The sequence below is a fragment of the Oncorhynchus mykiss genome, chromosome 30 (genome assembly GCF_057628025.1).
Source record: "Oncorhynchus mykiss isolate SJ-2025 chromosome 30, ASM5762802v1, whole genome shotgun sequence".
Taxonomy (NCBI): domain Eukaryota; kingdom Metazoa; phylum Chordata; class Actinopteri; order Salmoniformes; family Salmonidae; genus Oncorhynchus; species Oncorhynchus mykiss.
The window spans coordinates 15,310,678-15,338,074 of NC_143051.1; the positions used below are offsets into that span (position 1 = coordinate 15,310,678).

The window sequence follows — 27,397 nt, forward strand, 5'->3', positions numbered from 1 at the left end:
CATTTCATGAAGCTCCCACTAATAGTTAATGTCCTGACGATGCTTCCAGAGGCAGTTTGGAACTCTGTCGTGGGTGTTGCAACCCAGGACAGATGATTTTTACAAGCTACGCGCTTCAGCACTCGGCGGTCCCGTTCTGAGCTTGTGTGGTCTACCACTTTGCCGCCGTTGTTCTTAGGTTTCCACTTCAAAATAACAGCATTTACAGTTGACCGGGCAAAAAGTAATTGAACTGACTTGTTGGGAAGGTGGCATCCTATAAAAAGGTGCCACGTTGAAAGTCCCTGAGCTCTTCAGTTAAGCCAATGTCTGTCTATGGAGATTGCATGGCTGTGTGGTCAATTTTTATCCACCTGTCAGCAACAGGTGTGGCTGAAATGGCCAAAGCCACTCATTTGACCATGTAGTGGTTAACTACTTTTGGCCATGTTGTGTATATGGCTCTGGTTTCTCCTGCTTGGCCACCCTGTATGGAGCTCACATGCGCCCGGTATCCAAACTTGCATGGCTTGAGCTTTGCGGTCACAAGTCGAGTGTGTGTTGCTAGCTAACTAGTAAATATCAACTGTACTGCCACAGCAGCATGACATTTGTTTAACATTTGATTTAGCCTACATCATCAATATTTGGTCTGGTTGGCTGATATCCACAGCAGAGAGATGCAAAAAGACAGAGTTAATTCACAATTAGTAAAAGAGCATGTGAATCAATCAACAACGATCAGCTGACAGCCCACACTCTTTTCCCCGAGGTGAGTCATGTCTTTAGGGGGCACTAAGTAAATAGCTTGCTTACAATGTGATGATTAGTGTGTTGTTGCAGAAATAAATAGGCCTATGTTATTTGTAGTTTTTTTATTTTTTATTTTCACTACAGAGGCATTTGGTATGTTATGAATTTCGAGATATTATGAAAATAATTATCAAGCGGGGAGGGGGGGGGTGCCCATTTTTCATTTTGAGCACCTGCCCACTGAAAGGTCTGTGCACGGCCCTGACTACAGAGGTGCACTAAACGAAATGACAGTTTCAATGCACCGTCTTCCAATGCACCGTGACAAATCCTCACTTGACAGGTAGATACTACAGTAGACAACAGTATAACATCGAGGAGCCTCCAGGCTACCAGGAAAATTTATTATTCATTCAACTTAAATGAAACTGTTTCACGACTTCCAGAATAAGTGATTTATAAGTGGAGTGGACTGCTGAATGGAACGCACAGTATAATTCTGTTCTTCATACTACAAGTCAGGATGGTCACAATTTGAAATAGGGTTCTTATTGACCAACCTAGTTGTATTTTGTAGTACAGTACTGTTAAAAGTTAGTTCAAACATGTTGAATTGGGTATGGATTTTTAGCTGAGGACAACAGACAAATCACAGCTATGGAAGCCATTGCCAAGGTTACCACAACTACAATGCTAAAATAAAAGCAAAAAGCCAGAACCTAAATTTACAACAACGTATGGTGCCACACCATACCAAAAATGTAAAGCCTTTTTTCATAATATTTTATTCATACATTTTCCAGGAAGAGTTTTGTTTAATGAGACAAAACAGATTATCTATAGGTAGGTATGACTTACACCTCAAATTAAAATACATAATGAATCAGATTAAAATGAAAAGGAAATCTGTCTGTCTCGTCTGTCTTCCTCAGAACCACACCTTTCTTCCTTCATTAACGATTATCATGACATTTCTCAATCTTATCAAAGGTCTCAATCTTGTGGCACCGCCTGTGTGAAGTCAATCTACACCAGCACCGGCAGACTCATTTGATTTGAAGTGTGGGGGATGTGGAAGTGTGGGGGATCTTTTCTTTTCAGCACTAGCAATAAATAGAAAGGGTTGTGGACGGTTAAAGTAGTGGAAAGAGGGGGAAGTGATTGGAGCCTGATATCCGTGTGAGATTGACAAAACTATTTTGTATTTCTCTCTTCCTCCCCTCTCCATATACCCTGCAGATCAGGGGTTTGGTCAAAATGGTGGATTGTTCACATCACTGTAGACAGAAATGCAACATATAGACAGGAAACAAATGCGTCATAACAGCTCTATGCAATGCAGTGAATGCATTTCTATCTGCCGCACTCTGAACTCTCATCTCATTGAATAAACCCCTCAGATTTATTAGAGAGGAAGATGGATGAATGAATCTTGTCGGGTAAAGCATCTCTGTTTAAGAGAGGGTACCTTTCGCCCCCTTCCCTTTCGCACCCCTCTGTTGAGGAGGTCTGGTCAGTCTGGTTCTGCTGGGCAGAGCTCTGTGGATGAGGCTAAGAACAGGGGATATGGGTGTGTGGGGGGGGGCATGATCTGACAGGAGATGTTTAGAATGGTACATATCCTGACCGGGTCTCATCTGTGTCGGTTTGGGACGTTCATTTCACTTCTTGGTTCTCTGTAGACAGTATGTGTGTGTGTTTATCCCTTGCTACCCAGAGCTGGATAGTGTGTATGCGTGTGTCTGTATCGACGTATGCTTATATACGTAACTGTGTGTGTGCGAGTGTGTCTTTATGAGGGCTGAGAGCCCAGCAGTCTCTCGATGGCAGCGTTGACATCTCCTCCTGTAGCGATCAGGGCCTGCAGGTTGGCCTCTCGGTTGATGAAGCCCATAGCACCCAGCTGCTCCAGCTGCTGCTGGAACTGCACCTCCGGGGTCTGGCTCTGTAGGGAGGCCAGTCACAATCACTCAATCAAATCAGTCAACCAATCATCAACTAATCAATCAAACAGTAAAAGAGAATGTGTGTGGTACATACCGAGGCATTCCCTCCTGCGAACATTTGGAGCATCTGCTGCATCATCAGCTGCTGGGCGGGGTTTGTTCCGGCGCTCGGCGAAGAGGCGGGGTTCTCTGGAGCCACACCCCCTCCTACGGACAGGGGGGTTGTGGGTATTCCACCTGGTAATCCACCTACTAGCCCCCCTGGTAGACCACCTGGCAGCCCACCCGGTGCCAAACTGGGAGACACAAAGGTGTTAGTACAGACTCAGAGAACATATTGCCTAACAGAGGATTTAGGCTACTACCCAAAGTGTCTCAGTGTGTGTGTCAGTGTGTCAGCAGAGGCTGCTGAGGGGAGGACGGCTCACAATAATGGCTGGAAAAGAGCGTTTGCTGTATTTGATACCATTCTGCTCCAGCCATTACCACAAGCCCATCCTCCCCAATTAAGGTGCCACCGACCTCCTGTGGGGTGTGTGTGTATATATATATATCAGTGTGTGTGTACCTGGGCATGAGTCCCGGTGCTTCTGTCTGCAGCGTCTGTAGACCCTGTTGTATCTGGAGGAGAGCCTGCATGGCTCGGGGGTTGGTCATGACAGAGAGCGCCTCTGGGTTCTGCATCTAAACAACATCAGTCACAATCAAACTAACAATGAATCAATTAACATTCTGAAACAAATCTTCCAGTCCAGACTCAATTCAAACAGAGTCCTTGGGACAGGTTCAGCTCTCTGTTTGATATGTATGTATGTGTGTATATGTGTGTGTGTGTGTCTGTGTGTGTGTGTGTATATACCTGCTGCAGGAAGACAGGAAGCTGGCTCCTGAACTGTTCCTGCAGTTGGGGGTTTCCAGCAAAAAGGGGATTATTCATCAACACCTGCGGGAGATACAGAAGGTGAGAGAAGATCAGGGTCCTGTCGTTCGCCAGCTGCAACCTGCTGCTTCCCCAGTGGGGAGGTTGTTCACCCTCTTCCTCACATCTGTCTATCTATATGGAGATAGGTACAGCACCGCCAGCTGGACCTGTTCTAGATACCTCGAGGTACAGCACTGCCAGCCAGCTGGACCCGTTCTAGATACCTCGAGGTACAGCACTGCCAGCTGGACCCGTTCTAGATACCTCGAGGTACAGCACTGCCAGCCAGCTGGACCTGTTCTAGATACCTCGAGGTACAGCACTGCCAGCCAGCTGGACCTGTTCTAGATACCTCGAGGTACAACACTGGCAGCCAGCTGGACCTGTTCTAGATACCTCAAGGTACAGCACTGCCAGCCAGCTGGACCTGTTCTAGATACCTTGAGGTACAGCACTTTACCTCAAGGTAAAGCACTGCCAGCTGGACCCGTTCTAGATACCTCGAGGTACAGCACTGCCAACCAGCTGGACCCGTTCTAGATACCTCGAGGTACAGCACTGCCAACCAGCTGGACCCGTTCTAGATACCTCGAGGTACAGCACTGCCAGCCAGCTGGACCCGTTCTAGATACCTTGAGGTACAGCCCTGCCAGCCAGCTGGACCCTTTCTAGATACCTCGAGGAACAGCACTGCCAGCCAGCTGGACCCTTTCTAAATAACTCGAGGTAAAGCACTGCCAGCTGGACCTGTTCTAGATACCTCGAGGTAAAGCACTGCCAGCTGGACCTGTTCTAGATACCTCGAGGTAAAGCACTGCCAGCTGGACCTGTTCTAGATACCTCGAGGTAAAGCACTGCCAGCTGGACCTGTTCTAGATACCTCGAGGTAAAGCACTGCCAGCTGGACCGGTTCTAGATACCTCGAGGTAAAGCACTGCCAGCTGGACCTGTTCTAGATACCTCGAGGTACAGCACTGCCAGCTGGACCTCTTCTAGATACCTCGAGGTACAGCACTGCCAGCTGGACCTGTTCTAGATACCTCGAGGTAAAGCACTGCCAGCTGGACCTGTTCTAGATAACTCGAGGTAAAGCACTGCCAGCTGGACCTGTTCTAGATACCTTGAGGTAAAGCACTGCCAGCTGGACCTGTTCTAGATACCTCGAGGTAAAGCACTGCCAGCTGGACCTGTTCTAGATACCTCGAGGTAAAGCACTGCCAGCTGGACCTGTTCTAGATACCTCGAGGTACAGCACTGCCAGCTGGACCTGTTCTAGATACCTCGAGGTAAAGCACTGCCAGCTGGACCTGTTCTAGATACCTTGAGGTAAAGCACTGCCAGCTGGACCTGTTCTAGATACCTCGAGGTAAAGCACTGCCAGCTGGACCTGTTCTAGATACCTTGAGGTAAAGCACTGCCAGCTGGACCTGTTCAAGATACCTCGAGGTAAAGCACTGCCAGCTGGACCTGTTCTAGATACCTCGAGGTACATCACTGTCAGCTGGACCTGTTCTAGAAACCTCGAGGTACAGCACTGCCAGCTGGACCTGTTCTAGATACCTCGAGGTACAGCACTGCCAGCTGGACCTGTTCTAGATACCTCGAGGTAAAGCACTGCCAGCTGGAACTGTTCTAGATACCTCGGGGTAAAGCACTGCCAGCTGGACCTGTTCTAGATACCTCGAGGCAAAGCACTGCCAGCTGGACCTGTTCTAGATACCTCGAGGTAAAGCACTGCCAGCTGGACCTGTTCTAGATACCTCGAGGCAAAGCACTGCCAGCTGGACCTGTTCTAGATACCTCGAGGTAAAGCACTGCCAGCTGGACCTGTTCTAGATACCTCGAGGTACAGCACTGCCAACTGGACCTGTTCTAGATACCTCGAGGTACAGCACTGCCAGCTGGACCTGTTCTAGATACCTCGAGGTACAGCACTGCCAGCTGGACCTGTTCTAGATACCTCGAGGTAAAGCACTGCCAGCTGGACCTGTTCTAGATACCTCGAGGTAAAGCACTGCCAGCTGGACCTGTTCTAGATACCTTGAGGTACAGCACTGCCAGCTGGACCTGTTCTAGATACCTTGAGGTACAGCACTGCCAGCTGGACCTGTTCTAGATACCTTGAGGTAAAGCACTGCCAGCTGGACCTGTTCTAGATACCTCGAGGTAAAGCACTGCCAGCTGGACCCATTCTAGATACCTTGAGGTAAAGCACTGCCAGCTGGACCTGTTCTGTACAGCTGCCAATGAATTACAGACAACCCATTCCCATCGATTCCTATGGATCCCCCTGCGTTCAGATTATTTGTGTCCCAGATGTCACCCTATTCCCTTTATAGTGCACTACTTTTAACCATGGCCCCTATGGGTGCACTATAAAGGGAATAGGGTGCCGTATGACACACTTAAAGTGACTTTATGAACCATGATAACCCCCACTACTCTGTTGCTACAGACCTGGGAGGCCATGTCTGGGTTCTGGGCCAGAGACTGCATCATACTGCGCATGTAGGGAGCAGACAGCATGTTCTGCATCAGCTGGGGGTTCTCTGAAATCTGCTGCATCAGACTCTGCATGCCTGGACTGCTGAACATGCCTGGGAGACACACATACACAGAGGGAGGTTGATGGAGGGTGGGTAAGTGCCGTTGTGTGTGCATGTGCTTACAATCCCCAAACTGACATACAGCGCATTTGGAAAGTATGCAGACCCCTTGACTTTTTCCAAAAATCTGTTAGGATACAGCCTTATTCTAAAATTTATTAAATAAAAAAATCCTCATCTACACACAATACCCCATAATGACAAAGCGAAAACAGGTTTAGACATTTTAGCAAATGTATTAAAAATAAAACAGAAATACCTTATTGAATAAGTATTGAGACCCTTTGCTATGAGACTCAAAATTGAGCTTGGGTGCATCCTGTTTCCATTGATCATCCTTGAGATGTTTCTACAACTTGATTGGAGTCCACCTGTGGTAAGTTAAATTGATTGGACCTGATTTGGAAAGGCACACAACCAATTTCTTCAGCATTGAAGGTCACCAAGAACACATTGGCATCCATCATTCTTAAATGGAAGAAGTTTGGAGCCACCAAGACTCTTCCTAGATCTGTCCGCCCTGACAAACTGAGCAATCGGGGGGGAAGGGCCTTGGTCAGGGAGGTGGCCAAGAACCCGATGGTCACTCTGACAGAGCTCCAGAGTTCCTCTGTAGAGATGGGAGAACCATCCAGAAGGACAATCATCTCTGCAACACTCCACCAATCAGGCCTTTATGGTAGAGTGGCCAGACGGAGGTAAAAGGCACATGACAGCCCGCTTGGAGTTTGCTAAAAGGCAACTAAAGGACTCTTAGACCATGAGAAACCAGATTCTCAGGTCGGATAAAACCAAGATTGAACTCTTGAACGTCACATCTAGAGGAAACCTGGCCCCAACCTTACGGTGAAGCATGGTGATGGCAGCATCATGTTGTGGGGATTTTTTTTTCCAGAGGCAGGGACTGGGAGACGAGTCAGGATCAAGGGAAAGATAACTGAGCAAAGTAGAGAGAGATCCTTGATGAAAACCTGCTCCAGAGCGCTGAAGACCTCAGACAGGGGCGAAGATTCACCTTCCAACAGGACAACGACCCTAAGCACACAGCCAAAACAACGCAGGAGTGGCTTCAGTCTCTGAATGTCCTTGAGTGGCCCAGCCAGAGCCTGGACATGAACCTGATGGAACATCTCTGGAGACCTGAAAATAGTGCAGTGATGCTCCCCATCGAACCTGACAGGGCTTGAGAGGATCTGCAGAGAAGAATGGGAGAAACTCCCCAAATACAGGTGTGCAAAGCTTGAAGACTTGAGGCTGTAATCGCTGCCAAAGGTGCTATAACAAAGTACAGAGGGTCTGAATACTTACGTAAATGTGATATTTCTGTTTTTAAATTTTAATACATTTTCAAAAATGTCTACACTTGGACTTTTGTCTTTGTCATTGTGGGGTATTTGTCATTATGGGGTATTGAGGAAAAATATATTTAATCCATTTTAGAACAAGGCTGTTACGTAACAAAATGTGGAAAAACTCAAGGGGTCTGAATACTTTCTGAATGCACTGTATGTATGGGTGTCACGAATTGATAAGTATGCATTTAGGAATTCACATCTATGTGATATTGCAGTATGTGAAGCTGTAGTATATCAACTGAATGCTGTTACTTCAACCGGAAGTCAGTCTATGTATTACCGTACCATTTCCCAGACTGGCAGAGTTGACACCCAGAGGGTTGGAGACACTGGGGTTGGTGCTGCCAGTGGTAGAGGAGCCTGTGGTGCCCGTGCCCCCTCCACCCTCAGAGGGGTTGGTGGAGCTGGGGGGGCCCCATGGGTTGGGCAGTGGTTCCCGGTTCTCTGTCCTCGATGGCTGCACCCCCCCATCAGAGTTGCCCCCCAGGGCTGAGAAAGGGTTGTTTCCAAACTGGGAGAAAGGAGAGAAATAAGTAATTATCAACTTCTTGAATACCAATGGAGTTTATGTTCAGCACTCTCCACGGGATAGCGTAGAGTTTGTTTCTGAGGCTGAAAAACCTTGGGTGAATCCCTGGTTTGAATTTTAACTTAGTTGTGATGTCAACTGATTTTAAATCATTGTCATCAGTGGGTACCTGGTCTCGTGCGGCGCTGAACATGGGTTCCTGGATGTCTGTGTACATCCTTCGCAGGGCATTGTAGCCCCCCGGTATGCTCTCCAGGTTGCTAAGCGCCCGATCCTGGTTACGCATCATCTCCTGCATCATAGCAGGGTTCCTGGCCAGCTCCATGGTCTGAGGAGAAGGGAACAGGAAGGGGTGGACAGGATTTTTTCAGCTAGGCTGGGTTCTGGGGTACAGGGACTAGAGGGGTAAGGTAGACCCAAACACCATTCCCAGACACAGATAAGGCTAAGCCTTATTCTGGACAAAAATAATTTGAGCTTTCTTTTTAGTCCAGGACTAAACTTAATCTGTGTCTGAGAAACCTATACCTTTAAATAATTTAGAATGCAGCTAAATGTAAAGATTCCTCTCAAAAAGCAGTCGACTTACAACAGTTAAAAAATAAATGAAAAAAAAAAAACAGCAGCTGCTACATTATTGGCCAAATCTAACTTCTTTGTACACTCCAGGCATCCCAAATCGTCATTAACACAGTACACTCCAGCCAAATCCAACCCGTCATTAACACAGTACATTCCAGCCAATCCCAACGTGTCAGTAACACAGTACACTCCAGCCAATCACAACCTGTCAGTGACACAGTACACTCCAGCCAATCCCAACCCGTCAGTGACACAGTACACTCCAGCCAAATCCAACCCGTCATTAACACAGTACATTCCAGCCAATCCCAACGTGTCAGTAACACAGTACACTCCAGCCAAATCCAACCCATCATTAACACAGTACACTCCAGCCAAATCCAACCCATCATTAACACAGTACACTCCAGCCAAATCCAACCCATCATTAACACAGTACACTCCAGCCAAATCCAACCCATCATTAACACAGTACACTCCAGCCAAATCCAACCCGTCATTAACACAGTACACTCCAGCCAAATCCAACCCGTCATTAACACAGTACACTCCAGCCAAATCCAACCCATCATTAACACAGTACACTCCAGCCAAATCCAACCCATCATTAACACAGTACACTCCAGCCAAATCCAACCCATCATTAACACAGTACACTCCAGCCAAATCCAACCCGTCATTAACACAGTACATTCCAGCCAATCCCAACGTGTCAGTAACACAGTACACTCCAGCCAATCACAACCTGTCAGTGACACAGTACACTCCAGCCAATCCCAACCCGTCAGTAACACAGTACACTCCAGCCAATCACAACCTGTCAGTGATCCAGTACACTCCAGCCAATCGCAACCTGTCATTAACACAGTACACTCCAGCCAATCCCAACCTGTCAGTAACACAGTACACACCAGAAAATCACAACCTGTCAGTGATCCAGTACACTCCAGCCAATCGCAACCTGTCAGTAACACAGTACACTCCAGCCAATCCCAACCCGTCAGTAACACAGTACACTCCAGCCAATCACAACCTGTCAGTGATCCAGTACACTCCAGCCAATCGCAACCTGTCATTAACACAGTACACTCCAGCCAATCCCAACCTGTCAGTAACACAGTACACACCAGAAAATCACAACCTGTCAGTGATCCAGTACACTCCAGCCAATCCCAACCTGTAGTAACGCAGTACACTTCAGCCAATCCCAACGCCAATCGCAACCTGTCATAAACACAGTACACTCTAGCAAATCCCAATCTGGATGTTACACAGTACACTCCAGCCACAGTACACTCCAGCCTGCCACGCAATCTGCTTGTGGATTGCAATGTAATCGTCGTCCAAAAAAGCTGATTACCGATCGTTATGAAAACTTGAAATCGGCCCTAATCAATCTGCCATGCAGATTAATTTGTCAAACTCTAATCTCTATTACACTCCACCCTGCCCTTTCCCACCTGGACAAAAGGAACACCTATGTGAAAATTCTATACATTGACCACAGCTCAGCGTTCAACACCTTAGTGCCCTGAAAGCTCATCAATAAGCTAAGGACTCTGGGACTAAACACCTCCCTCTGCAACTGGATCCTGGACTTCCTGACGGCCACCGCCACGGGGTAAGGGTAGGTAACAACACATCCACCACGCTGATCCTCAACACGGGGGCCCCTCAGGGGTTAGTGCTCAGTCCCCTTCTGTACTCCCTGTTCACTCATGACTGCACGGCCAGGCACGACTCCAATACCATCATTAAGTTTGCCGATGACACAACAGTGGTAGGCCGACGAGACAGCCTATAGGGAGGAGGTCAGAGACCTGGCCGTGTGGTGCCAGGCCAACATCCTCTCCCTCAATGTGATCAAGACAAAGGAGATGATTGTGGATAACAGGAAAAAGAGGACCGAGCACACCCTCATTCTCATTGACGGGGCAGCAGTAGAGCAGGTTGAGAGCTTCACGTTCTTTGGTGTCCACATCACCAACAAACTAACATGGTCCAAGCACACCAAGACAGTCGTGAAGAGGGCACAACAAAACCTATTCCCCCTCAGGAGACTGAAAAGATTTGGCATGGGTCCTCAGATCCTCAAAAGGTTCTACAGATGCACCATCGAGAGCATCCTGACTGGTACACATCACTGCCTGGTATGGATACTGCTCGACCTCCAACCGCAAGGCACTACAGAGGGTAGTGCGAACGGCCCAGTGCATCACTGGGGCCAAGCTTCCTGTCATCCAGGACCTCTATACCAGGCAGTGTCAGAAAAAGGCCCTAAACATTGTCAAGGACTCCAGCCACTCTAGTCAGACTGTTCTCTCTGCTACCGCACTGCAAGCGGTACCGGAGCGTCAAGTCTAGGTCCAAGAAGCTTCTAAACAGCTTCTACCTCCAGGCCATGACCCCTGAACATTAATTCAATGGCTACCCAGACTATTTGCATTCCCCCCCCCCCCCCACACCTCTTTTACACGGCTGCTAATCTGTTGTTATCATCTATGCAATGTCACTTTAATAACTCTACCTACATGTACATACTACCTCAACTAACTGGTGCCCCAGCACATTGACTCTGTACCGGTAACCCCCTGTATATAGTATTGCTATTGTTATTTTAATGCTGCTCTTTAATGACTTGTTACTTTTATCTCTTTTTACTATCCATATTTTTTTTAAACTGCATTGGTGGTTAGGGGCTCGTAAGTAAGCATTTCACTGTAAGGTCCCTCACCTGTCTCATAAGCTCGGGGTTGTTGAGCATGTGGGAGATCTCGGGGTTGCGCTCCATCAGCTGCTGCATCTGGGGGTTGGCCACGATCATCTGCCTCATCAGGTCTGGGTTGGACATCATGTTCTGCACCAGGGGGTTCTCCATGATCTGAGACAGCATCTCTGGGTTGGACATCAGCTGGCTCTGCATCTGCTGCTGCAGCTCCATGAAGTTAGCTGAGCCCATGCCCATACTGCTCAGGCTGGACAGGTCACCGAACCCGGCTAGGAGGGAGGGAGAGGGGCATGGTCAGAGGGCGTGATGGTGATAGTAATGATCTTTGGAAATTGTTGTCGGATGTCTTTTTCAGTATAAACTGTTGGGGGTGTGTGAGGGGGTGGATAGATAAGATTAGAAGTGTGTACTTATTTAGCTTTGTAAACTCACTCAGTATGTTGGGGGTCTGTGGGGGTGCCGAGGCAGGGCCTCCAGTGGACCCTACTGTGGAGGAGTGGGCTGCAGAACTGGGGCCCGAGGAGCTGCCACTACTGCTGCCTACCTGGGAGGTGCAGGAGGTGGAGGAACTAGCACCATCTCCTGCCCTGGAGGGACAATGCACTGATCAGTTATTTTTCCAAATTCACATTAAAGCTACAATATGCAATATGAATTTGGCGACCTGACCAAATTCACACATAAATGTCAGTTATAGATCTGTCAGCTCAAACTAGCAATACTATTCTGTAAAACACGTGACCGCCCACTTTAATACATACTAACCAGTTGCGTTACCGAAAGCTATTCGGCGATGCAAGTGGAGACACTACATATAGCCTATTTACCTATTCAAAAGTTGACCAAGCAATTCCTTTTCCAATTCCAATTGTCCCTTTCTGCCAAATGTCCGAAGAAGACGACAGTATCCAACTAAAACACAATATCCATTTTGCATCATCTTACTTGTGTGCCGTCTTTATGACCAGGTGGACTGTCAGGCCGTCCTTGATGCCGTGTTGGTTGAGCGAGTCCCCGTCTTTCAGGATCTTCCCTGCAAAGATCAGAACCAACTGATCCTGCTTGGCTTTGAACCTCCGCGAGATCTCCTCCTTAAACTGGGAAAGGAGGAAGATATATAGAGAGAGGAGGGATGGACAGCAAGAGAAAGAGGGCGGAAGAGGAGGGAAGAAAGGGAAACAAAGTGACATAGTCAAACAATTCTAAATGAACTGATTTTAATTCTAAAGCCTTGTTTCTGGGTAAATCCTCATTGCTTATCTCTGGGTAAATCCTCATTGCTTATCTCTGGGTAAATGCTCACTGCTTATCCTATTACAAGAATCATACTACCTGATCACAAATACCAAATCACTCTTAGTGTTGTGCCTCCAGTGAGCACAAGAATACTACACATATGAGAGGCACATTAAACAGGAGTAAAAAAATAAGCTGTAGGTCATTTAGCTGTTCAGGATATCAAATCAGGACTGGAGTGACAGGAAGAAAAGAGTCATTAGCTGACAGATTAATAACACATCAGCTTGAATGTAACAGGGGGACTTGTGTATGGGAGAGATGATTCCCACGGACAGAAATCTAAAGTCCAGTAACTGATATTCAGAACAATGAGGTTCCGTTACATTCTGAAGAAGACTGTTTATAGAGTACCAAGGCCAGCACAGTCGTTTCTGGAGAAACAGCTAAGAAACTAGATAGCTAGCATTTAGCTAACAACATTTATCCAACGTTAGCTAATAATTTACCTAGTTAGCTAACTACTTAGTTAAAATATTGTTTATTTTAATAACTAATATACAGAAGTCACACGACACATTGCCTTGACTGTGCAGGGAATCAGCTGTCATTTGTTGAGTTGGAAAGCCGGTTAGCTAGGCTACATAAAGCAACTAAACACCTAACAATATGGAGGACTAGAGTAGTTGAGAGTGGTATTATAACAAAGTTAGTGAATAGTTTGCTAAGGAAATAGCTATAAATATCGCTACACCGTCCAATTCTGAAATGTTAGCTCGCTAACTAACTACACTACACTTAACTACACACACACCCACCCACCAGTGGGCATGATGATGATGATGTAGCATAGCAGCTAACGTTTGTGGCCGCTCGCTAGCAAGCTACGGATTAACAAAATAAACGAACCTGAGTGACCGAGGCATCTTCCGATATGGCGATTTCTTCCTTATCTTTCGGGGTTTTGACTGTAACCTTAATAATAGATCCCTCCGAAGATACCGTTGTATCATTGTTGTTATTAACAGGATCTTCACCGCCGTTGTCCTCCATGTTTACTCCTCCGATAGAATCGCTCGGATTTGGCTTCCAATTCCGGGTCAACATAGGTCACCACTTCCTTTCCAGAAAATTTGCCTCATGATGACGGATCATTTGAACCAAACACAGACCGCAGTACATGCCTTTGCACAGGGACGATAAAGCCGCTGCCTTAGCATTGTCGTCTATGGTAGGCTAGTGAAATATTCCAATGCACAACATTTAATATATACACTACACTTGGCAACAGGGGGTAAGCCATCCTCAAACAAAAATATACAATTGCAGGTTCACAGCAATGATGTATACCGTGCAAAGGCTACCTAAATGCACCGGACTGAATGACAAAGCACTAATGTAATAGCTATTTCACTCCACAAGGCTGTACCTGGTCCTGATGACTATCTTACATGTTGATTTGACTGGCAAAGTTCTTTGTGTTCCAAACTTATTCAAATCAATATTTTTAAGTTGTATATGTCAATATAATCAATATATAACTGTTATAATATAAACATGTATTATTGTGTTAATCTCTTCCCACAGCTGCTGACACAACAAGTGCCCCTGGAGAAGCGTCATGAGTCTGTCTAGCAAACAAGAAGACTATGGTGTCTGTAGCATACCACACAAACCAAGTGTGATTTGGAGTTCCAGTTTGAAAAAGCTGTTGTAGCCTAATTTTTTAAAGAAAAATACCAAGCAGATAGCATATGTACCTCCATATGCACAGCCTTTAAAAAAAACCGTCAAAACATGCCCTGAAATTGTCAACCAGCACTTTTACTTTAAATGATCCCCACCACTCACCTTGCATAATGAAGCAGTCATAAACAGAACCTTATCTGCATGTGTGGCGTCTGCATCCTCTTTAGATTATCCCCACCACTCACCTTGCATAATGAAGCAGTCATAAACAGAACCTTATCTGCATGTGTGGCGTCTGCATCCTCTTTAGATTATCCCCACCACTCACCTTGCATAATGAAGCAGTCATAAACAGAACCTTATCTGCATGTGTGGCGTCTGCATCCTCTTTAAATGATCCCCACCACTCACCTTGCATAATGAAGCAGTCATAAACAGAACCTTATCTGCATGTGTGGCGTCTGCATCCTCTTTAGATTATCCCCACCACTCACCTTGCATAATGAAGCAGTCATAAACAGAACCTTATCTGCATGTGTGGCGTCTGCATCCTCTTTAGATTATCCCCACCACTCACCTTGCATAATGAAGCAGTCATAAACAGAACCTTATCTGCATGTGTGGCATCTGCATCCTCTTTAGATTATCCCCACCACTCACCTTGCATAATGAAGCAGTCATAAACAGAACCTTATCTGCATGTGTGGCGTCTGCATCCTCTTTAAATGATCCCCACCACTCACCTTGCATAATGAAGCAGTCATAAACAGAACCTTATCTGCATGTGTGGCGTCTGCATCCTCTGGACATAAATGCTAATACTGATGTATTGGGAAATTAAATGGCAGTCATAATTGCTATGTTTTGATCCACTGATTCCGTTAAATCACACATTGATGTTGGCTTTTGAAGAAGGGTATGACATTTCTGTCACTGAAAGATGGCCTATCCCTTAATCAGACCTCACAGACTGTCTGTATCTGTCTTTAGATGGCAGTTTGTGAGCGTGTGTGTGTGTGTCTAAAAAATTCACTGTATAAATACTGTAATGGAAAACTATGATCGCAGAGTATTCAATTTACAATGTATTTAAAAACAGTATTATGAGGAAGCAGATGAGCAACATATTACAGATGTATTCTATATATTAGAGAGAGGACAACCAGATAGACAGAGGGGCTTTCCATCCCTATACTGTATGTGTGTCTAACAGTCTATCCATGCCGCCATAGCCACACATCCATTGAAAGAAAAAATGTTGGCTTCAGCATGTTGCATTGACAGTACTGCATACCTATGCACATCCACAATTCTAGAACATACCAAATACAAACCAGCCAAAGCCCCTACTCTAACCCCCTGACCCCCTCCCAGCCGCCTACACTGAAAGGGCTGTGGGGGTCACATGATCCCGTGCCACTAGCGATGGCTTGTTCAATTGCATCCGTTACATGGGGACTGATTGTTTAAGAATTTTGCTTCCATCAACAGAGGGGATAGCCCAGTGGAGTTCTCTTCCACTCTCCTATCTCTCCTAGGCTTGCAACGTCTCTCTCTCTTTCCCTCTATCCCTCTCTCCCTTTCTCCCCAGAAAGGTAAACGATTAAGAGGGTGTTTTTACTGAAGAAACAAGGTAAGGGGCATCCTAAATACATTATATCTATATAATGTTCCCTTGATAAAAATGTATAGTTGTGCCAAAGACACAGTTACTCATAAACTGAAGTCTGAAAAGAAGACAATAGTGAACTAGTGGTTGAATAAACACTGATCAAACTCAATTAAGTGCTTGGCAGAACTTACTTGGCAAAAGAGCTGTTTAAGGGTACTAGTTGTAAACGTGCATTCTATGACAATGTAAAAACCGCATGCGTGTTTGTTTATGCTATATGGAGTAAATGTTCATATATGTTAACAGGTGTCGTACAAAGCTTAGATTGTATCTGACTTATTGTCTGTGCCATAGAATCATATGAAGTAGTGCTTATGAGTGAGCTCAACTGATAATAATTATAAACTCTGTAATATATATGATCCCAAAATTACCAGTATTTTGAGACTACTGTGATTCAGCAATTTGTACTTTGGCTTTCAAATATTGTTGTCCATGTAACAGTTATTTCCTGTGTCAAGAATCATACTGAACTTATTTCTGTTTCTATTACATTCTTTCCAGTATGGAATAATAATTATTAAAATTGAGTGTGTTCTACATACGTAGATCATACCAGATAGGTACAGGTGTGTCTGTCTAGCTTCATCATCTCCCTCCCCAGTAGGAAGAACTACGAAGTGGCCAGAGCAAACTGAGTGTGTGTCATACAAAACATTGTATAATCCAGGTGTGTTTACCCACCCTCCTTCGTCTTCCCATGCAGTATCAGGTACCACACAGTGGCCACAGCAGCTTCTCTTAGGATGTACAGCTTCATGGGAGGGGGCCTGTTCTGTGCCATGGTGGGGAACATCCTGCTGGTGGTCTCCACAGCAACAGACTACTGGATGCAGTACCGTCTGTCGGGCAGCTTCGCCCACCAGGGCCTGTGGAGGTACTGCATGTCGGGAAAGTGTTACATGCAGACGGACAGCATCGGTGAGAACACACATCAAGCAAAACCTCCCAAATGGCACCCTATTCCCTATGCCCATAGGGCTCTGGTCTAAAGTATGGCACTATATAGGGAATAGGGTACCATTTGGGGGACACAGACTAAGAGAGCAATAGTAATTAAAACTATGTTTACCACTCCTGTACATGGCCCAAGAGAATAGGCTACCTGCAGCATCTCAGTAGTTAATAGAGGCTTCCTCCTAGTCTAGTTGAAGTAATTTGTCAGAGACATCTCATCAATGGCTGCTTTGTTTCATGTTACAATCCTGTTGTCACAAACCCGTTCCTGGAATGTAATGTTGCACATGAGAAGAAATACGGCGCCATCTAGAGGCTGAGAATGGTACTAGGTTTAGTTGTCAAACTGCCTGAAGGAGGGATGCTGGGGCTCTGTTGTTGTCTTCCTGCTCACTACTCTGTCTGTCCCCTTCTAGCATATTGGAATGCCACCCGGGCCTTTATGATCCTGTCAGGGATGTCGTGCTTTGCGGGCATCATCGCAGGCATCCTCTCCTTCGCCCACTTCTCCGCCTTCGAGAGGTTCAACCGCTCCTTTGCGGCAGGGATCATGTTTTTCGTCTCCAGTGAGTCTCACACTTGCACACCCGCACACATACGCGCACACACATGCACACATGCACACACACACATGTTTAGTACAGCATATTTACCTTATATATTCCCCTGCCTTCTCCCAGCCTTATTTGTTCTTCTGGCAATGGCCATCTACACGGGTGTGACAGTGAACTTTCTGGGCAAGCGTTTCGGTGACTGGCGTTTCTCTTGGTCCTACATATTGGGCTGGGTGGCACTGCTCATGACCTTCTTTGCAGGTAAGAACTGACATACAGGGTCAATCACAGTACTCAAAACTGGCTCCATACCAACATGCCCAATATTTCTATTGCCCGGTCCAAAAACAACACACAAGCCCTGAGTCCCCCAGCATGAGCAGATCTGAAGAGTCTGATGAAAGCAATATGGTGATGATTTCCCCTAGCCTTCCAATGGGTTAGAGGGGCCTTGCTCCATCATAGTGCTGAACCTTCAGACCTGATAGATAGTGTAGGTGCTGACGGGAGGCTTGTGGTTTTTTGGGTGTGTACAGCTGGTTTCTAATGTCCATTGTCCATTAACCTGTGTGTGCTCTGTGTGTTCCAGGGATATTTTACATGTGTGCCTACAGAATGCATGAATGTAGGAGAGGAGGCGGCCCTACACGCTAGAGAGAAAGACACAGCAAATCGCACAAACTGTTTAAAAAAACAACATTTAACACTGAATGAATGACCTTAACATATGACAGAAAGCCTTCATGCCTACATGGGCCTCCATCCCCTGATGCTTCCAATGGATTTCCTGGATAAATAAAGACTTGATAGAAAAATATACAACAGCTTTCTGCCATTCACATGAAAAGAAGAATGATAACAACTTTATTTAGAAAGACAATTCCACTAGTTTCTTTATCTATGTACAGTAAACAGGAAAATATGTTTCAAAATGGCTAGCACTGCAATGGTTATGGTATCTCCTTAGTGCCCTTTTCAAGCATATATGTGAGATGAGAACAGGCATTTTGGACATGCAAATGTAGCCTATTGTAGTTTTGGTTAGGAATATGGGCAGGTGGAGCCATGCTGACTAGGCAAGTTCTCATATTTTCCAATAAAGTTCCTCTCTAAATGCTCTGTTGTCTCTATGTTGATACTTAGTGCACAGTCCACCTTTTTAGGGTGTATTTAGTGATGGTTGTGTTAGTGATGGCTGTCTTATACATGATGCACACAAAGTTTTACCACAAGATGGCGGCCCTAAACCAGCTTTCATTAGCAGGGCTTCTTTGCACATACTGCTAGACAAGTTGCTTCCATTGCCTGGGATGCTTATGTTGCCAGGCAAATCACAAAGCCAAAGCAACTGCCTGAAGCTGAGAGGGCCACATCTTGCAAAAGGTAAAGATTTGTCATACATTTTCTGTAAGATTGACTGGTATTATGCAGATTTTCCCTGTTCAATATCTACCACAATTAATCATGTTTTACTTTCCCCAAGGCAAAGAGCTAAGAAGTGGACCCAAGGTGGCCCCAGTCACAAGCTAATACATGAGACCTTCAGGACATGTTTTACTTTCCCCAAGGCAAAGAGCTAAGAAGTGGACCCAAGGTGGCCCCAGTCACAAGCTAATACATGAGACCTCCAGGACATGTTTTACTTTCCCCAAGGCAAAGAGCTAAGAAGTGGACCCAAGGTGGCCCCAGTCACAAGCTAATACATGAGACCTCCATGACATGTTTTTGCATTGTTATGTATCGTTTGTAATGAAGAAACTACTGCACAACCAAGTGGAAAACAATTCCCTAGGGCTACCTTAACTGGCATGATGTCAACACTAATAGGAGATAAGAATCCCACACGTTAAGGGAAACCAGTCTCCTTTATTTCACAACTTAGTTTTTTGTGAGAAAAGGCTTCCCTCGAACCCCAACCCTCATCCTGTGGAAACGTCTATTGTCCTTTACAGTTGTTGACATCTTCAAGAATACTCTAGGTTTCACATAACTACTGAAGGAACCCATGGAGGGTTCTAGAACACCCTGTAGACAATGAGAGAAGAATTGGACAGAATGTGATGGATAATTCCTGGACCACTAGGGTGGGGTGGCGATGTGTTTGTTGCAATGCCTATGTCCACAGTCACAGCTTGCACCTCGATTGAGATATTTGGCAATGGTCATAATCTGGAAGGTTAAAGAAACACTAGGCGTTGAGGTAATGGGTGATTGGGCTATTCCTGAACCAGGAACAATGGGAGAAATTTAAATATGTTGTTATCGAATGCATGCCTCTGTCCACATTTCCTTACTTGGCCCCCAAATGTAATGTGTCTGCACTGAAAAATACATTACATAAATCTTACTTTTATTAAATTAATTTCAATGCATCATGGATAGCATATCTGTTGTTTTGGCTTAACAGCCATCTCAGCGTGAAGGTCTTCATATCACCAATAACAGTCAGTTCCCTAGCTACATATAAGAAACAAAACAAACAAATATACACTATCAGTTAAAAGTTTGGACACACCTACTCATTCAAGGGTTTTTCTTTATTTAGACTATTTTCTACATTGTAGAATAATAGTGAAGACATCAACCATGAAATAACACATATGGAATCATGTAGTAACCAAAAAAAGTGTTAAACAAATCCAAATATATTTTATATTTGAGATTATTCACAGTAGACACCATTTGCCTTGATGAAAGCTTTGCACACTCTTGACATTCTCTCAACCAGATTCACCTGGAATGCTTTTCCAACAGTCTCGAAGGAGTTCTCACATATGCTGAGCACTTGTTGGCTGCTTTTTCTTCAATATGTGGTCCGACTCATCCCAAACCATCTCAATTGGGTTTTGTGGGATTCGGGGGATTCTGAAGCCCAGGTCATCTGATGCAGCACTCCATCCCTCTCCTTCTTTGTCAAATAGCCCTTACACAGCCTGGAGGTGTATTGGGTCATTGTCCTGTTGAAAAACAAATGATAGTCCCACTAAGCCCAAAACAGATGGGATGGTGTATTGCTGCGGAATGTTGTGGTAGCCATGCTGGTTAAGTGTGTCTTGAATTCTAAATCAATTACAGACAGTGTCACCATAACACCTCCTCCTCCATGCTTTATGGTGGAAACCACACATGCAGAGATCATCCGTTCACCTCCACTACATCTCACAAAAACACAGCGTTTGGAACCAAAAATCTCAAATTTGGACTCCAATTTCCACAAGTCTAATATCCATTGCTTGTGTTTCATGCCCCAAGCAAGTCTCTTCTTATTATTGGTGTCCTTTAGTAGTGGTTTCTTTGCAGCAATTTGACCATGAAGACCTGATTCACACAGTCTCTGAACAGTTGATGTTGAGATGTATCTGTTACTTGAACTCCATGAAGCATTTATTTGGGCTGCAATTTCTGAGACTGGTAACTCTAATGAACTTATCCTCTGCATGCAGAGGTAACACTGGGTCTTCCATTCCTGTGGCGGTCCTCATGAGAGCCAGTTTCATCATCGCGCTTGATGGTTTTTACGACTGCACTTGAAGAAACTTTCAAAGTTCTTGAAATGTTCCATATTGACTGACATGTATTAAAGTAAAGATGGACTGTCGTTTCTCTTTGTTTATTTGAGCTGTTCTTGCCATAATATGGACTTGGTCTTTTACCCCCACCCCCTTGTCACAACACAACTGATTTGCTCAAATGCATTAAGAAGGAAATAAATTCCACAAATTAACTTTTAACAAAGCACAGCTGTTAATTGAAATGAATTCCAGGTGACTGCCTCATGAAGCTGGATGAGAGTGTGCAAAGCTGTCATCAAGGCAAAGGGGGGCTACTTGAAGAATCTCAAATATTTGTTTAACACTTTCTTTGGTTACTACATGGTTCCATCATGTTATTTCATAGTTTGATGTCTTCACTATTATTCTACAATGTACAAAATAGTAAAAATAAAGAAAAACCCTTGAATGAGTAGGTGTTCTAAAACTTTTGACTGGTAGTGTATGCAAATTAACTCACCCTCGTTCCCTGTTCCTTGGCCTTCCTGTCTGTTTGTCTGAGTTATGACTCTCAGAGGTGGAAAGAACTGCTACAGCACTGTCCTACTCAAACTGTCCTCATCCCACCCTCGCCCGTCCCATGAGCCACTCGGTGTCGATACCCCCACCCCCCTTAACTTTGTATTATCACGGTATTGTCTTCCATTATTAGACAATGAGTCAGACAGGGATGGTTGTTTTAAGAGACTTTATTGTGCCACACAGGTAAAAACTATAGGGGGGTTTCATTTAGTGCACACAATACAAGAGACAGATCATAATAATAAACATTGCACAGAAAATAAAATATATCATTTATACATCTTGTCATAAATAAAGTCTATGTATCAATGAATATGAAGTGGGTCTTTGACTTTGAATACCCAACTTCTGACTGGGGTTCTGTGGTTTTGAAGGAGTCCTATAGTATAAGATACATGTTTTGTTGAGTGAGTAGCTCTTTAATGTCAGAGTAACTTTAACCCCTGAATACCATTCAAATAGTTTTTTAAGACTGACAAAGATCTCATTTTTAATCGACTCGAGAGAGTGTCTTCTACAGATCTGGGCACCTTGAATAGGCAGACTAAAGATGGAACCCAGTGAATCACACTCATGATTCACTCAAACTAAAAAAGAACAGTCAGACCAACTTGGATCCAGCTTTGGCCAAATTCCTTTCCTCCGCATGACTTGGATCCAATCGCCTTCTCCTCTCGTCCCATTGATCCAGACAGGCTTATCTGTCTATCACTGGTTTATCCCTATAAGGACATAACTATCTGGATGACTGCATGGGAATGAGGATCCATCTGGTTAGCCAACATATTGACAATAACCTTATACAGTAGGCCTAGCTGTGTCCCAGGGCACTGGTCAAAGTAGTGCACTACTGTATATGGAATAGGGTTTCATTTGGGACAGAGCCCTGGGGTTTTTCATTGGCTAGGGGCTGTATCTCATAGACTAATGGGATAGTACTATAACATTATTTTAAAGGATAAAACTGATTTGACTTGCACCAATAAACTACTAGGTCTATGAACAGTTATGGTAGCTTATAACGGTAATGTAAAATCTAGAATAAATTAATCATGCGGAAACACCTCCCAATTCTACTTGTTAATATCTTGCAAAATGTAAGAAATGACACAATGACATGTAGCCTTCTTTATTGCCTAGCAACGCATTAGCGGATTCCTTTCATATTGCTTTTAGAACTCACAATTTTAACAATTGATTTGTTTTTATTAAACCAAAAAGCATGACATTTTATGAATGCAATAAAATTATGTAATGTCTACCAAAAAACTAAATGATGTTGCACATCAGCTGTCACTTGTTGATTTGTTGCATAGCTATGGCAGTGAAGGCTACACTGAGGGGAGAACGGCTCATAATAATGTCAGGAACGGCGCACATGGAATGGCATCAAACACTTGGTTTCCAAGTGGTTGATGTATTTGATAACATTCCACTGATTCCGCTTCAGTCATTACCACAAGCCCGTACTCCCCAACTAAGTTGCCACCAACCTCCTGTGAACTGTGGCTATGTTTGGCATGAGTCCGTCCATCATGTGACTATTGAAGCATCAGGGGTTAGAACCTATAAAGGATTAAAAGTCAAGTGAAGAACACAACTGAGGGCTCTATTCAATACATATTGCAGAAAATCGAGCGTTCTATAACGCTTCAGCGATACTGGCTTAACAAAGCCCTAAATAGTGGTAAAGTATTCTGGTGTACTCTTTTCTAAACAACACGATGTCATCGTATCCGTTTTCAGCTCTGTTGACTCCCTCCCCAGTCCCCCCCTCAACCCCCACCTCCCTTCTGTTCTCCATTCTTTCTGCACTGTCATGCCTCGTGAACCCATGATGCACCTCACCATCCCCCCATCATCCTCTCTCGCTCCGTTTGAAGTGAAAGTAAATATTCTGTAGACCACATGGTTCACACAACATGCGGCTATGTCTGCCCTACCTCCTATAGCCTAACCTTCCTCCACATTGAACATTGCTTGTCCATCCACATGTCTGTTTTCTTGCGCCTCTGTCCTTTTCTCAGAGGTGATGGTTGTAATGGGGGTTTAAAACTAAAGGCCTACTTGAAATGTATGAAATGGTGTAGGCTTATAGGAGCCTTGGCTGAGTTACAGTAACAACGTGACAACTGGAAGCCATATTGGAAAGGTGTCACAGTTGAAAATACATCACTTCTGGGAAGCCAAGCAGTTTATTGTGGAGTGAGACTATATGATGTTGTCTCTGAAAGGACAGTTGGCACCTCTGGAATCTGATACATTAAAAACTAATGACAAAACTATATTTCAAATTTGAGCAAAATTAGAGAGACAATATAAAAAGAGCACCTGGGGCAACATTACATAAGGTAATATCAAGTTAAATCAGTATATCAGAATCTGTGTGTTGACTGGCTTCAGTTGAGGCTTGAGCTACCTACTTAAACATTTTGGGGAGATGCACAACCTTTGAAACGTCACAATGAGTCTGTTGTATATGCCTACACATGCCTATTGGTAAATACTGAAGTGTTAGTGGCATGTTGTGTCTGAGATATTAGGCTTATACCATCAAACTGACAAAAAAACTACAATGAAACAGCACTGAACAGACTTTGGCAGCTGAGTGTGGCGACCTCCTCACCTTTTGATTTGTGTGTGTTTTTGCAGAAGAATATGCACCTCCTGAGCACCCTTTAAAGCACATGTGCCAAACTCATTCCACGGAGGGCTGATTGTCTGCGGGTTTTCACTCCTCCCTTGTACTTGAGTGATTAATTAAGTTCACTAATTAGTAAGGAACTCCCCTCACCTGGTCATCTAGGTCTTTATTGAAATATAAAACCAGCAGACAGTATGGCCTCTTACGGAATGGGTTTGACACCCTGCTTTAAAGCAACTGGTCATCTAGGTCTTTACTGAAATATAAAACCAGCAGACAGTATGGCCTCTTACGGAATGGGTTTGACACCCTGCTTTAAAGCAACTGGTCATCTAGGTCTTTACTGAAATATAAAACCAGCAGACAGTATGGCCTCTTATGGAAGCAGTTTGACACCCCTGCTTTAAAGCAACTGGTCAGGGGAGGGGGGAGTTTGTGTGGGAGACAAACATATCTCAAAGCAACTAATACACAACAGCAACAATAAGAATATTTTCAGCATAACCATAACACTGTGTACAGGTAGCCTAGTGGTTAAGAGCATTGGGCAGTAACCCGAAAGGTTGCTGGTTCGAATCCCCGGCACGACGAAAGTGGGGGGAAAACCTGCCGGTGTGCCCTTGAGCAAGGTACTTACTCCTAATTGCTCCTGTAAGTTGCTCTGGATAAGAGCCTCTGCTAAATGACTAAAATGTAAATGCACAGAATGAAATAGATTAAGACTATAATACACAATGGGTCTAATCTTTCAACCAGAGGCTCCCAAAAAAACTGCACTTATTTCATTAAGGCATTTGATAACCCACAAAGTTGTCACGTTGAAGGATCATCAAAGATAGTAGATAACTTAGATGGTTTCCTCAGGCTGTTTACCATTGAAAAAAATTTGTCACGATTCCCTCTCTTGCGTGAACATGCTTTCCTGTGTGAGCTCACAGCTTCTCCATAATGTCTGGCATGCTCAAATGAGAGAGGGAAGAGCTGGCTCTGGTCTACTTAGTGTCCACTCTTGCTCGTCCCACCCACCAAACCAGAAAAAGTGAGACGGGCCAATAAGTAGCCCAAAGTGGCTCCACCCCGATCAGAAAAGAATTAGGGAGTCAAGTGTCTCTCTTTCTCTTCTGTCTCTGGCATCATCTGGTGGTGACCATTTCACCTTCTTCAAACCAAAAGGACAACACTGTTATTTCAATCGATCTCATATTTTTCCAAGATATGATTTTATCAACCAGTTGATTTAATAAATGGAATGTGTTTTTCAAAGGCTGTTTAAGCTCCTCGCTTGCTACAATCACATCCACACATATTAAACAAGCTTCATCTCTGCTTTTATACATACTTTATAAATAGTAATAAGGGAGATTTATAAAACGGCTGATCCACTAATATTATTTCTAATGAAAAGTTGTGTTCAAGCAGTTGGTTTCAGTCAAGAGCTGTCATGGTCATGAGATCGAAGTTGATTTGATATCATTGGAAGATTGACACCATCTCTTCCATAAACAGATAGATTATGTGGTACTGAAAACTCAAGAGAAATTTGGCATTGAGTTTCACTTCCAGAGCTTGCTTAAACTCAATACTGTACTGTGCAATTAACCTAAAAAGAAAACAGCAATCTTTGGTAAATGAATTAATTAAATGAATTATTGGTCAAATGGACAGCTCACTAAACCCTCAACCCCACCTACCTCTAGCCCAACACCCTTTCCAGTGTAAGATTCTGCATTTTTGGAACATGTGAAGATATGCATGGCTACTGCAACTGCACTAGATCTGCTGACAGTAATAGGAATACATTAATCAGCGATGTAAGTAGCTAGACTAAGAGTTAGTGATAACGTTAAACTAAACTGTAGTAGATTGTTAGTTTCTATCGTCTCTTGTTGTGGGAACTGCCCAGTCTGGTGCCTGTATCATCTACCCCTCTATCACTCTGGTTCTCCCCATCCCAATCTGTCCCTAAGGGGTTGGCTTTCAAAATACACAACAACAGAGAAACACAGAGAGAGGGTTAACCAGGACCAGAGATAGACATGGCAGCCAAATGGATAGCCACCTGTCATGGCAGCTAAATGGATAGCCACCGGTCACGGCAGCCAAATGGATAGCCACCGGTCATGGCAGCCAAATGGATAGCCACAGGTCATGGCAGCCAAATGGATAGCCACCGGTCATGGCAGCCAAATGGATAGCCATCTGTCATGGCAGCCAAATGAAGAGCTACACAATGAGAAAGAGGAGAGTGAGAGAGTTCAGATCAAGACAGTTCTTTCATCATTATAGCAGTGGAAGTGAAGACTTAAGAACAGAAGTAGGAAGTAGACAGTCTATGCCAGGCTGAAGCCGAGGAGTCTGGGAAGGATGGTCTTTGGAATAATGAGTCCTGAGGTGCTTATTGCTGTGTCCTGAAGCCAGAGGAGGCTGTATGGAGAAGCCTCTCTCAGCCTGCAGGCCTGGAGCTTGTTTTGGTGCCATCAACCTTGAGTTGGGTTGGGGGGGGCGGTTGGGGTATCAAAACCCCTAGGCTGCCGTAAGGGGAGGTGGGTGCAAGGGGGTAAGGGGTTAAGAGTTGAAGTTCTTGGGGTGGTTGTTGTTGGTTCCCCCAAAGGTCAGAGTGGAAACTGGTTGAGTTGTTCCCCCAAATTTTGGCGTGGGGGTAAGGGAGTAAGAGCAGGGCCTCAGGGGCTGGTTGGGTTGCTCCCCCAGGGTAGGGAGGGGAAGAGGGTATGGGCTGAAGGGTAGACACTCTGGGGCTAGTTGAGTTGCTCCCTCAGGGTAGGGGAAGAGGGTGCTGAGTTCCTGGAGTGCATGTCTCTACTTGAGTCGGCGGTGATGGTGGCTCTGCATGTCTTCCATAGTGACCCTACCCCACGCACCGATCACGAACGCCTCAATCTCACACTCGTTCTCACCACGAGCGATACGGAAGTAGCCGTTCTCCCCCCAGTTCTTCCCCCACGAGTTGGCAGCGATCTGGAAAAGTCAAGCGTTATTAGGAAGAGTGGCATGGGTTAGAATGTACTGTAGATATAGTTGATACATAATAGACAAGAGAGAGAATATGTGATTAGTTAGGAATCCTTTCTTACCCAGAACTTCTTTGTTGTCCCATCATAGTTCCTCTCCTCTCCCCACCTGGAACAGAACACACCGAGATGGATTACATGAT

The 27,397-nt window shown here is 44.7% G+C and overlaps 3 protein-coding genes across 5 annotated transcripts in view; 1 reads left to right on the forward strand and 2 right to left on the reverse strand.

The window, feature by feature from the left end:
- Positions 1 to 839: 839 nt before the first annotated feature.
- On the reverse strand, positions 840 to 16,822 carry LOC110487987 (ubiquilin-4). Of its 2 annotated transcripts, none has more exons than XM_090227603.1 (11): positions 16,682 to 16,822; positions 12,346 to 12,497; positions 11,833 to 11,987; positions 11,407 to 11,669; positions 8,260 to 8,418; positions 7,847 to 8,072; positions 6,058 to 6,197; positions 3,538 to 3,621; positions 3,247 to 3,362; positions 2,773 to 2,974; positions 840 to 2,677 (listed from the first exon to the last, which is right to left on the reverse strand). In XM_090227603.1, the coding sequence occupies exons 1-11, from the start codon at positions 16,697 to 16,699 to the stop codon at positions 2,525 to 2,527; spliced, it is 1,668 nt and encodes a 555-aa protein (XP_090083729.1). In that variant the 5' UTR covers positions 16,700 to 16,822; the 3' UTR covers positions 840 to 2,524. The 2 variants fall into 2 exon arrangements, with proteins under 2 accessions (XP_090083729.1, XP_036826758.2); XM_036970863.2 differs by lacking the exon at positions 16,682 to 16,822 and adding an exon at positions 13,546 to 14,072.
- Positions 14,464 to 18,627, forward strand: LOC110487988 (lens fiber membrane intrinsic protein). Its single transcript, XM_021559923.3, has 5 exons — positions 14,464 to 15,958; positions 16,704 to 16,918; positions 17,371 to 17,520; positions 17,635 to 17,769; positions 18,098 to 18,627. The coding sequence occupies exons 2-5, from the start codon at positions 16,744 to 16,746 to the stop codon at positions 18,160 to 18,162; spliced, it is 525 nt and encodes a 174-aa protein (XP_021415598.1). The 5' UTR covers positions 14,464 to 15,958; positions 16,704 to 16,743; the 3' UTR covers positions 18,163 to 18,627.
- Positions 18,628 to 21,733: 3,106 nt separating this feature from the next.
- Positions 21,734 to 27,397, reverse strand: part of LOC110487989 (tubulointerstitial nephritis antigen-like) — a 63,758-nt gene continuing 58,094 nt past the window's right edge. For both annotated transcript variants that reach the window (XM_036971734.2, XM_036971735.2), the window contains exons 11-12: positions 27,318 to 27,363; positions 21,734 to 27,201 (exon numbers count right to left, since the gene is read on the reverse strand). In XM_036971734.2, coding sequence (XP_036827629.1) covers positions 27,043 to 27,201; positions 27,318 to 27,363 — 205 coding nt within the window. In that variant the 3' untranslated portion in view covers positions 21,734 to 27,042. The remainder of the gene's footprint in view (positions 27,202 to 27,317; positions 27,364 to 27,397) is intronic.